At 40.4% G+C, this 12,274-nt stretch overlaps 2 protein-coding genes across 6 annotated transcripts in view; both read right to left on the bottom strand.

Moving 5' to 3' along the window:
• The window catches only part of LOC116297059 (tachykinin-like peptides receptor 99D), a 46,497-nt gene that overhangs the window by 30,766 nt on the left and 3,457 nt on the right, over nucleotides 1-12,274 (bottom strand). For 4 of the 5 annotated variants that reach the window (XR_004197189.2, XM_089024293.1, XM_031705205.1 and 1 more), the window contains exons 6-7: nucleotides 11,947-12,151; nucleotides 10,620-10,805 (exon numbers count right to left, since the gene is read on the bottom strand). Coding sequence is in view for 4 of the 5 variants with exons in the window: in XM_089024293.1 (XP_088880419.1) it covers nucleotides 10,622-10,805; nucleotides 11,947-12,151 (389 nt within the window). In the remaining variant the exon portion in view is untranslated. Of the gene's footprint in view, nucleotides 1-8,019; nucleotides 8,135-10,619; nucleotides 10,806-11,946; nucleotides 12,152-12,274 lie in introns of those variants that run through there. The other variant, XM_031705206.2, reaches the window with a different exon arrangement.
• On the bottom strand, nucleotides 135-7,771 carry LOC116297053 (uncharacterized). The gene is made up of 5 exons (XM_031705195.2): nucleotides 7,545-7,771; nucleotides 4,726-6,089; nucleotides 3,540-3,857; nucleotides 2,794-2,978; nucleotides 135-1,726 (listed from the first exon to the last, which is right to left on the bottom strand). The coding sequence occupies exons 1-5, from the start codon at nucleotides 7,768-7,770 to the stop codon at nucleotides 1,000-1,002; spliced, it is 2,820 nt and encodes a 939-aa protein (XP_031561055.1). The 5' UTR covers nucleotide 7,771; the 3' UTR covers nucleotides 135-999.

The raw sequence follows: 12,274 nt of genomic DNA, 5'->3' as shown, positions 1-12,274 counted from the left end.
CAATATCTCATTACGCTACCCTACGCCACAGTAACAATGCAGTAAACTACAGTAAGACTGCTCTAGTTAGGGGTTTACAAAAAAAGCTTAGTCATGACAAAACTTACGAAAATTTAAAAAATTATCAAAGCCTATTTCCCCACAGTCAACTTTTATTTCCATTCACAAATTGCTAATGGGTATTTCTATCAATACAATTAGTCAAACCATACAAATGTTTTATCACGTCTATCCTTTCCTATCTCACAACGTTTTAAGAACTATATACAAGAACAATGCCGCCAGAACCTTCTAGCTGTCATGGTTTGCTAAGGGAATACTACACACGTCTGATAAATATTCATAATATTCATTGGTCATACGAATATTGAACTCACTAGATAGACTATATATGTCTATCGTTTAAATATTTCAATAAAATATCATGCCAAAATCTTCGAGATTTTCAGAGGCTTTTTGTGGCAAAATATGCACAACATGAAAATGAACGAATGAACGAATGTATGCTTTTATATTTACATAGTTTCTAATTCGGTCATTTTTGAATTGTATAATGCACGGGAAGTTTATTTCAGCCAAGAATTATGTTAATAAATGAGTTGTTTCCTCACACGGAGAAGGAATAAGTCAACAGTTTGTGAACTGTAAGTAAAGCTAAAGGAAAATAGGAAGGAAGTCTGACCTCAACTGTCTGTTTTCGTTCGACCTAAGTGGATGTTGTGCCTCTTGGATAACCAGAGCGCATTTAGTGCCCTCTCATTACCTGACATTATTATCTTTTGAATTTAACGCAGTAATTTTGCAGTTAAATACACAATGTATTTTTGGATCGCATGTATGTCATAGATGCGATGTTGGAGGAGAAAAACAAAAATTATCATCCGAAATGGCGGACGTTTCTGTTTTTTTTCGTTTCTGAAATTATCTGTAACATACAACCCTTCGGCTACCCCTGAGGGGCAAAGCACCGTGATCTGAAATGAACATTTAAACGGAAAATCAGGTCTCCTCAACAGGAGCCGGTAAAGTTACCGATATCCTATCAACCTCTATCGGCGAATTATTCCCGCTCTCCCCAGGGGGTGGGGAAACTGGCAATGTATTATCCCTGGGTGGTGACGTCAAGCTGCGGTCCCGTTTTGTCGTGTTACTGTACAGCCCGGGCGTGGCCGGAGCGCTGGAGGGTCGGTCCTGGTACCCATCATCGTAGTCCAGAGGGGGCGAGGCATCACGTGTGTTGGTTTGACCAATAGCAGGTAGTTTAGGCTTTATGTATTTTTTCAGCTGAGAATCCTTTGGGACAATGAAATCCCTACGGGGGAGGGCAACGTTGGTTTCTGCGTCATCACGAATCATGACGTATTGGTTAAAATGAGTTGAAGTGGACTTGACGGATCTGCGGAATGGATGCATTATAGTATGACTTCCTCCACAGTACCGCTGTGATGGAGGCAAGTCGATCAAATCCACCATCCCGGTCATAGCAACTACTTCATTCTTTAACCTCTGGGCCGAATACGGCAATTCTGCATTAATCACCGCTTTTCTTAGGCTTGTGTTCATTTTGGAGTGTTGTCGAATATGTTCTAGTTCATAGGTAGTGTACGGTTTTGAAGACTTGTGGCTCGGCAGTCCCTGCATTTTGGGCATGTTGGAATTGACCGGTCCTTTATTGACCTCTAGTGGTCTATCACATGATATACAATGGACTTTTTCTGTTATATTCCTGAAGAAAAAAAATTACCACTCCATTAATAAACAATACTAGGAATTGCCCAAAAACAGAACAGTTCTTAATATTTTTAAATTAAAGAAAAAGGTACACATTTCAGGTCGCCCATCCAGGTAGTAACCCCGCTCAACCGAGCTTGGCTCATTATTTTGCATCTCCAAGTTTTCCCCCGCTGCGCCACGGTTCCGGGGAGGGGGACTCCCTTATGAAAGGGGGCGGGGGTCCTCGTCACTGCCACGCCCATCATCCCAAAATACAGGTCCCTTTTAGGGGTCATTTTCGGAATTTCCGACGAGGACCCCCGCCCCCTTTTATAAGGGAGTCCCCCCCGGAGGTTCCAAGAAATTTGCATAATAATACCAGTGAAAACAATGCACCAGATAGACTACACTTTTTAGCTACAAATTTTCAACCGATTCCGTGCGTGGCAGAGATGCAAGGGATTAGCCGATATGGTCTGAGGGCCGGCTGGTCTCTCCCCTGATGCTTCGCCTAGAACATTTTCTTGCGTAATTCGTACACCCAAGGGCAGAAGGATTTAATTGCCGTCAGGTCCGAAGTCCATACGCCACCTCAGCTCTGCGGATGTTTCGGGGGTATGGCACCTTGGAATCAAGGATTATTTTTGGAATTATTTACTATTTTTTCAGATAATCACTTGGGTTCGAATCCCATTGTGTACGGATAAGCCTTTTTTTTATTTTACATCTTTTTATATTCTAATTTTGCATCGAACTCAAACACCCGATCTGTTTTCAATCAGCCGAGCATCATCTGTTCATCGATCCGAAAAATAGAGCTTGCAATTGGAATTTGGAAGTTGATTTTTGCGAAGGGAGTAAAAGCGGAGAAAAACCTTCGAAGCACAGAAGAGAACCAACAAACAATTCATTCTACTCACATACGACACCGAGCTCATGAACTGTCTAAATTCTAATTCGATCTATCGGCTGCCTTATCAAGTGAACTGTAAAACCTGTTAGGCTGTTAACCGTGGAGTGGTAAATTAGAAGGGAAAAAAAAAAAAAAAACCAAAAAAAAACTAGAAAATCTCTCAATACCTTCTAAAGCCTGCAGGTTCGCCATCCTCAGGTTTTTCTTTCACTACAGTTTTAGTGATCTGAATCTCCTTGATGCGCGATTCCAGCTGAGATTTCAGATTATCGAGTTCATTGCGATCGAGTTTTAGAGACAGTTTGGACTGCAGTTCTGATAAGGTATGCTTTAATGCGTCTTCTACAGACATCTGTGCACAAAAAATAAAACAATAACAATTAGGATTGATAAAACTGACTTGTTCGTCATTGTCGCTTAACAAGTAAGTGGGGATATTATCTTATCTATTGGGACGTCTTTCTTGGTACTTCAATCAGGCGAATACAAATGGTATTTCTTTGCCTCACAAGGGTACCTCGTTCAATGCCTTACCTAGTTGGAGAGAGAAGAGTTTCTTCTATTGAAGATAAGGAGTACTTTGTGCAATGGTTGGGCGGGTGAAAATATGGTTCGCTATGGTCATAAATGAAAGTGGATGGAATGGGTTGGGTCGAATTGGGTGGAATGAGATAGAATGGAATGTGATGGGTTGGGATGAGATGAGAAGGAATGGGATGGATGGGTAGGATGGGATGGATGGGTGGGTGGGATGGAAGTGGATGGGATGGAAGTGGATGGGATGTGGTGTGGTGTGATGGGATGGGATGAGATGAGATGGGATGTGGTGTGATGCGATGGGATGGGATAGGATGGGATGGGATGGTTAGTGGTATTTTCTCGCAGTGTAAGGAGCAACTCAGCTATATCTTACCTGGCTTTCCATCTTTTCCCGTGCGTCACTCAAACCACGATCAAGTAAATTGAACCCTTCGTCAAACTGGTTCATGCTTACTTTACTCTCCAACTCCATTTTGACAGCTTTGACATTAATCTCTTGGTTGACGTCTTGTTTGTCTGCATTGTTCTGCTGGAGTCTCTCCACGTTATCAACGAGTTCTTCAAATGTCTTTTCTCTTCTGTTGTACTCGTTGACTAACTCTGCTGTGGTTGATGTTAGCTTCTCGTGTTTTGATTGTAGTTCTAGGACCATGCTATGTACATGGTGGACTGCGTTGAAGCCTTCGGCATCCTAATCATGATAGCAACAGGAGATATCAGTCAGTGAATATGTGGCAAAGATGGGTACCTATAGGGCTATGATCACCCTGAAATAGCCTCTGGGCTGATCTAAGTCAGGGCATGGCTAACTCACAGATAGAACCCTGAAACAACCTCTCTGCTGATCTAAGTCAGGGCATGGCTAACTCACAGATCGATACCCTGAAACAACCTCTGGGCTGATCTAAGTCAGGGCATGGCTAACTAACAGATCCAACCCTGAAACAACCTCTGGGCTGATTTAAGTCAGGGCACTGCTAACTCACAGATAGAACCCTGAAACAACCTCTGGGCTGATCTAAGTCAGGGCATGGCTAACTCACAGATCGATACCCTGAAACAACCTCTGGGCTGATCTAAGTCAGGGTATGGCTAACTCACAGATTGAACCCTGAAACAATCTCTGGGCTGATCTAAGTCAGGGCACGGCTAACTCACAGATCAAACCCTGAAACAACCTCTAGGCTGATCTAAGTCAGGGCATGGCTAACTCACAGATGGAACCCTGAAACAACCTCTGAGCTCGAGTTTACGAAGAGTGGATGGCGCTATACGACAGATAAACCTTATCCAATGGATGAATTTTTTGGATCCACTGGATAAGGATTTATCTAATCAAAGTTATTGCAAGGCTTGGCAAAGATCGGCTTGGAATATAGTGTGTTGGGATTAGCGGAGGGATAAAAAGCGGAGAAAAACCCTCGAATCAAAAGCAAGACCCTACAAACTCTACTCACATGTGATGCCAAGTCTAAGAATCAATCCGAGACCCCAGAGGGGAGAGGTGATTGCACTACTTCTACGCCACCCTTGGAACCCACCTAGTGTGTTCTAGTTACCTGTGCCTTTCTTGCAGCTCTAAACAAAGACAGCTCTCTTGCAATCTGATTAATGGCGTGTTTGTTCTTCTCCATGTCTTTACGGAATTCATCATGAGACTTAGCAATATTGTTCTTCATGTTGTTCATCTGTTCAAGGCTGAGTCTCAGAGCATATGCTTGAGCCTCAGGGTCATCAGCAGCGTTTTCTAAAGCTGCTTCGATTTCTTCCATAATCATTTCGTCCATTGCCGCTTGTTCTTCAGCAGAGTCAAGTGATTCCGAGGAGCTTGTATCATCAGCGTCATCGTCCTTTTTGTCATTCTTGTCCTTCTTGTCCTTCTCATCCTTCTTATTCTCATTTGTGTCATTTTCCATTTCAGCTTCTCTCGCTTTGATCTCTTCAACACTCACTCCCTCCTCTCGAGCTTTCTTCCTGAGCTGAAGGTCTTGTAGTGTGGTACGTTTCTTTAGTGGGGCTGGTTGGTCGCCATCCTGGCTCTCAGGTCTGCTACCTGCAGCTCCCTTCAGCGGTACTCCTGCTTTTCGCCCTTCCTTACGAGAAGGAGTTCTCCCCTTCCCTCCATCAGTAGCAGCAGCAGCTCGCTGACTTGGTGGAGGTATGACAGCTGGAAGGACAGCTGCACCAGCAACTGGAGCTCCTGGGGCTGATGTCACAACACCACCGGGTCCTACCACAGCTTGCCCTGCTGCTTCCCCTCCGACTACAGCTCCTCCCTCGGTAATGATACCAGTCTGAGGTACTTCTTCGGCACCTTTTTTTCCTTTCTTCTTCTTCTTGCTTTCTTTAGGTTCATCTTTAGGAACGAGCTCTACCGTCGTGATCTGCTGTTGCGCTTGATCTAACTGAGCCTTTAAGATCTCTCCAACTCCATCACCAAAGTCAACCTGATTCACCATTGAATCAACTATATTTCGTAGACCCTTCAAACCATTCTCTACAGCGTCGAGTCTGCGTGTTAGGTTAATAACCTCAGGCATGTCTCCTATGGTATCTGCAGTGAGCTTCTTTTTCTCCTTCGAATCTTTCCCATAGAGATCTTTTCCGTACAACGAACTACCAGACGTCTTTTCTTTGTCTTTTTTACTGCTTTTCTTACTTTCTTTTTCATCGCCATCTTTTTCTGACTTGGATTTCGATTTATCTTTGCTCTTTTTGTCTTTTTTCTCTGATTTATCTTTATCTTTTCCCTTCTCTCCTTTTTCTTTTTCTTCTTTCTTTTTCTTTTTCTCGGCAGGTTCTTTGATTACTTCCTTCTGTATTGTCACCGTCACAGTTTTCTCATTGCTGTCTTCATCAATAACTACTTTCTCAACTTCTTCTTCAATAATCTGAATTTCTGGCTCCCCTTCAGATTCACTTTCTAAATAAAACAATATAATAGCAAGACTCAAATTTAATCGCATAGGTTTTTAACAGAATAGCGCACTTTTATATTTTTGTTCCCATTGGCCAGAATTTTCAAGAAAAATTCAGGTTGTTTTATGTCTGAACAGACATCGTGAATTATTTTTGTTTGTTTGTGTATTTAAAGATCTTTTAGATCGGACATTTTAATCAGATTTCTATAAATATAATTTAAACAATGCTTCATGCTTCGTTTTCTACTCTGATATTCAAAGCTGCACCGAATTATTTCTGCACATTGAGTTGTAACGTAACATCGCCTCGTATGGAAAACGCGTCATGTTTTCCTGCAAAAACACAACGTATTTTGTTTTACAAATATTAAGGAAACTCAGGTAAAAACAATTAAATAAACACGTACAATACCCGTGCGAAAATTGAACTATCAAAGATGTCCCGACAACCGAATTCTAGAGGCATCCATATGAAGTTTCGAAAAATCAACATTTTATTTTCTTTTACATTTATTTTCTTTGGCTTTGCCGGATCTCGAGTTTCGTTTTCATAAGAGAGGGGTTTATTTCTGGTAATACGAAAAAAAAATGTCGAGACAAAACGCGGGATTTGTCATTTGTCATTTGTTAATATAATGATGCTTAGTCATGTTGCTCCAAAATCCATACAACTGAAGAAAAGTCCAAACACGAGTAATTTAGAAGAAAGCAGTTTCAGTTCATTATAGCTCGACTTTTAGGATCTAAATATAGCGTGTGCTATAGAAATATCGATGGTTAGGGGTCAAAACGTCAGTCCTTCTACATCAATATACTACCAATACCAAAATCATCGCACCTACTTGTTGTGTTATTAAGCTATCTATTTCTTTTCTTATATTCATTTCTTTTCGCAATAAAAATATTACTTCAAATAATAAAAAACGATTACAAAAAACGCAAAAAAAAAAAAAAACACGCTTTATTTAGCGTGATTTAAGGTCAGAAATAAAAGATCTCATGTTTTTAAAGCAAGGAGAGTACAATTCGAGGAGAATAAAACCTCATGTATGACGAATGAAAGCGATAGAAAACGTCAAAAACGTTTTACGAGAAAAATGGTTATCTATATGTAAAGGAAAATTGTACAAAAGAACTTGAAGGTGTGCAGGAATGCGTTAGGACACTTCTTCCAAAAACTATCAATCAGACACAGTTTGTAACGACACAAAAGCCCTAAGATGGAGTCGAAAATCTCTTAAATTAAAAAAGATGCCTCGTATCGTTAGACTTTTAGTAATTATGGTTCACGACTGGTAAAAATTGAAGGCATAAATCGAGCAATTAACCAGACTTCACGACAACAGTAAACAATTCATATCTCAGTCAACAATGTGGTAATCGCAAAGGTAATAGAACTAATTGTACATACACTTCCATCATCTTTCGATCAATATACCCAATAACAGTTAACTCACCTTCATCGCTATCGTCGTCTTCTTCTTCACTGCTTTCCTCGCTGGATGATCCATCAGAACTCGCTAATCCACCAGGAGCTATGACTTCAGCCTGTTGTGCCTCTACGTCTGCGATGTCGAAATGTTCCACTAAAGTGTGAAGCAAATTTCTTAAGTGAAAAAAGTTTACTGGTCCAATTTCAGGGCTGATGGCCAGGTCCAACAGATCCCCTACACCAATCGTCATCTTAAAACGTCTCAAGCTTGTTTTTATGGAGGAAAATTCGAGGCAAAATAGGGATATAGGATTCAAGTCATTTGGTAGTTTGAGGGTCAAAGAAGTGGTCGTAGTTGCACTAAACAAATGTACTTCAAGTAAGCACTAAGCAACACTGATCCCAAGAGGTCCATATCATTGTTTATAGTCACCGAACAAAAACCACTGCCAGATATGAGATTAAAAGCTTTACAAAGACGCCATTGACTGGTTCTTAGGATCCATCTCACTTCTAATTATCCTCGTCTTGAGTTAAGATCGCCATTGTGTGTTGCCATGGTGATGGACAATGAACTCGTCGGTGTTAATAGGTCTTGAGATATTAAACGTGCAACTGGATTAATAATAATAATAATAATAAACTTTATTACTGTGTCATGTCGTTCTAGCTTATTTAAATAAACTAATTGGGGACACCTATCTAGAACCCTATAAAACCAATAAAAATCTTATCCCATGTTTCCAACCCTTAAAACAACCCCTATATGATATTTACAATTATCTAATTTACGGTAATATCCCACCCCTCCGACTAAATATACCCATTATTCTTACACTTTTGTGTAAACTACAAGCTAAATCCTTACCCCACCGACCCCATAGTAACTGTAAGATAATTCCCACCCCCAACTGATCCTAATTTACATGTGTTCGATACTCAGATCGATACGCTTACTAGGTAGCGCATAAGAGGCAGTTTTGGCAATTATCACTCATGAGGTCACCTAAGTTAAGTGTTCTTATGTGTCTTTTAAATTTACTTAGGGTATCTAATGACTTAACGTTCCTCTTAAGCTTAGACCATAAGACTGGTCCGAGATATCTTATGCTGTGTTTTCCGAAATTGACTGTATTAAATCTTGGTATGATGAAGTCAGAATTCCTAAGATTATATCTGCAACTGGACTGATTAAATAAGTCAGTAACATAGGAAGGGCTTAAACGATTTTTAACTTTATACATAAGTATAGCTATATCTTGTAATCTACGATCGTTCAGAGTACTTAGGTTAGCCCATTTCAAAAGTGTTGCATAATCACTAGTCCTATTACGGTACACAGCTCTTAGGGCTCGCTCCTGAACACGCTCCAACTTTCTCCTATCCGAAGCACGACAATGATGCCATACTGTGTGACAGTAGGTCAGTATTGGCAGTATGGCAGTCTTGTATATCTTTAGCTTTGCTTTTACAGGTAACATGTTACGAAGACGAGTTAGGACACCGACTCTCTTGGCAGCTCTTTTACACACTGAGCTAACATGATGACTGAAATCCATGTTCTCATCAATGGATACTCCAAGTATTTTCAGCACTTTGTCTTGCTTGATGCTTGTGTTCATCATTGTGACGTCCAGTACTTTATCCTGTTGTTTGGAACCAATGCTCAGCACTTGATATTTCGTAAGGTTACCTTTCAGCTGATTAACCTGGTACCAGTCAGATATAGATTTGCCCTCTTCGTTAAGAGTATCTTGAACTTGCCTGACATTCTTCCCGGTGGAATAGAGTTGATGGTCGTCAGCATACATCATCAGTTTTCCCTTGTTGACACTGAATGGTAAATCATTCTGAAAAACATTCCATAACAATGGACCAAGATTGGACCCTTGTGGACAACCTCTTTCGACCTCGACCCACTTACTTGATGAGGATGTAGTGATACACACTTTGCATTGTCTTTCAAGGAAGTAAGATCGCAGTAAAGAAGTAGCATCAGCAGAGAATCCATAAGCTTCCAGTTTACTCAATAATAAGGGATGGTGTAGGGAATCAAAAGCTTTAGACATATCGGTTGAAAGCACCCCTACAGTGCCCTTATCATCCACAGCTTTCTTCCAATCTTCTACCAGGGCAATTAGCGTTGTTTCGCAGCTGTGACCTTTTCGGTAGGCAGTCATGGTCTTACAGAGACGAGGCTCCATAAAGTTTGATACTTGATTGCTTATAAGCTGCTCAAAGACTTTGTCTATGGCACTCAACAATGTTATTGATTGATTAAGGTTGCTTTTGTGGTTATAATTATTGTAATTGTCGTTTGGGATTCAGAAGACCAGACAAAAAGACCAAAAAAAAGTGATCTTGTTAGATGATCTTGTTATTGCTAATAACTCCAAAAAAGGTGGAAAACAACGTAGCGTAGAGAGAGAGGGAGAGAGAGAAAAAAACCAGCGTAAAAAAAGCGAGCCCAGAGAATAAAAGGTTGAATTTGCACTTGTCTGTGGTTTCAAATAAGTTTAAAAAGTTGAAAAGATAATTTTCTTAAAGTAAAAATACGATTTCCAAGAGTTCATTTTAAAATGCAGTTTAATAAGAAAACATGAAAGCCCAAATTAATTGGATTAATAACTTCATTTTCGTGAAAAGAGAAGCAATATCGCGTAGTAGAAAGAAGTCGAAAAAAACTCGATTCTAATTAACACTATCGATCGAAATTCGACATGTTTTATATCGTTTCAACATATCAAAGGATAAATATCAACACACGGAATTTTTTTTCAAAAAGTCAAAATTTCCCCTCGATCGATTCATGAACAAATGCACGAATTAGAATATATATATTATTTTTGTTTCGTTGTTTGTTTGTTTACGGTTTATATTGCAATTGCTTCTTTGATTTTCATAATTCGCTTACATTTGACCACCTTATAAAACATTATATATATATATTTAAAATTTTAACAAAATAAGTTATCAATATATCAAAAAGGCTCATTAAGTACTTAATCATAAGTCATTATGACGTCACACAATAGAACCTTCTAGGGAATCGTACAAGTTTTTCAGCACGGACATGTACGTATTGAGAAAGTGGACCTACCCTTAGCTTGTTTCTGTATCTATGTAATTCCAAACCACATCCTTTATGAATTTTTCTGGTTGGTCGTTTTGTAGAAGGAGCTCCAATCCACGTTCGTGGCAGTCAGTGACATATGGGTCCGTGGAGAAGAAGAATGGCTCAGATTCTTCAAAGCAGTTGTTTGCATCTAATGGCGATTTTGAAGAACTGTAAATAAACCAATAAATATATGTAAAAATTTTTTTTATTTATTTGTATATTTTTTATTTGTAAATAAATATTTGTATTTATTTATGGTGACCAACACTTTTAACTAGCTTCTCTCTCTGCCCATTTTATGGTGACCCACCCTTTTTACTGGCTTCCAACCAGGACCTTCTCTCTGCTCATTTCATGGTGACCCACCCTTTTTACTGGCTTCCAACCAGGACCTTCTCTCTGCCCATTTCATAGTGACCCACCCTTTTTACTGGCTTCCAATCAGGACCCTCTCTCTGCCCATTTTATGGTGACCCACCCTTTTTACTGGCTTCCAATCAGGACCCTCTCTCTGCTCATTTCATGGTGACCCACCCTTTTTACTGGCTTCCAAACAGGACCCTCTCTCTGCTCATTTCATGGTGACCCACCCTTTTTACTGGCTTCCAATCAGGACCCTCTCTCTGCCCATTTCATAGTGACCCACCCTTTTTACTGGCTTCCAATCAGGACCCTCTCTCTGCCCATTTTATGGTGACCCACCTTTTTTACTGGCTTCCAACCAGGACCCTCTCTCTGCCCATTTCATGGTGACCCACCCTTTTTACTGGCTTCCAATCAGGACCCTCTCTCTGCCCATTTCATGGTGACCCACCCTTTTTACTGGCTTCCAATCAGGACCTTCTCTCTGCTCATTTCATGGTGACCCACCCTTTTTACTGGCTTCCAATCAGGACCCTCTCTCTACCCATTTCATAGTGACCCACCCTTTTTACTGGCTTCCAATCAGGACCCTCTCTCTGCCCATTTTATGGTGACCCACCCTTTTTACTGGCTTCCAATCAAGACCCTCTCTCTACCCATTTCATAGTGACCCACCCTTTTTACTGGCTTCCAATCAGGACCCTCTCTCTGCCCATTTTATGGTGACCCACCCTTTTTACTGGCTTCCAATCAGGACCCTCTCTCTGCCCATTTTATGGTGACCCACCCTTTTTACTGGCTTCCCATCAGGACCCTCTCTCTGCCCATTTTATGGTGACCCACCTCGTTTTAACTGCTCAAATGCATGTAATTCAATCTTTCTCTACCCCTCCCCCCATGCTCAATTTGTCAAGATTTTGACAAAATAGGTGAACACTTCACCTACCAAGAATTTGAAACTTTTCTAGTAATGGTCACATGTACACAAGTGCCTTTTTGTCGTGTGCTGAATGATAGCTCCTCTAACCATTTTCCAGGAAGTGATTGGTATTGTTGTTTTCCTAGAGGCATGTTCCATTGTGGATGGTTACCATCTTTTGTTTGGTATTTCACCTGATAAAACATCCTGTCTGCCATGCATAAGGATTTCTCTAAGATTGATGAACATAAAATATCAGCTAAAATATCTCTCTGTTTGTAGGTATTTTAAGATGGGCTTCACATTATCAAGGCAACACTTTCTACTCAGTTATTTAGGAATCCTGAGTCCAGAG

This window comes from Actinia tenebrosa, unplaced genomic scaffold (genome assembly GCF_029948245.1).
Source record: "Actinia tenebrosa isolate PJP-AT-01 unplaced genomic scaffold, QUT_ActTen_1.0 PGA_scaffold8__29_contigs__length_14323225, whole genome shotgun sequence".
Lineage (NCBI taxonomy): Eukaryota > Metazoa > Cnidaria > Anthozoa > Actiniaria > Actiniidae > Actinia > Actinia tenebrosa.
Note: the sequence above shows the minus strand (reverse complement) of the source record. Positions and strands in the feature narration are given on the sequence as shown.

What these genes read in the sequence shown, in the direction of transcription:
- LOC116297053 (XM_031705195.2), bottom strand. Translation starts at nt 7,770, where the DNA reads ATGACGATTGGTGTAGGGGATCTGTTGGACCTGGCCATCAGCCCTGAA. An exon ending in AGACGACGATAGCGATGAAG is followed by an intron (nt 6,090 to 7,544) that starts GTGAGTTAACTG and finishes TGTTTTATTTAG; the next exon opens with AAAGTGAATCTGAAGGGGAG. An exon ending in GGGAAAAGATGGAAAGCCAG is followed by an intron (nt 2,979 to 3,539) that starts GTAAGATATAGC and finishes TTTTGTGCACAG; the next exon opens with ATGTCTGTAGAAGACGCATT.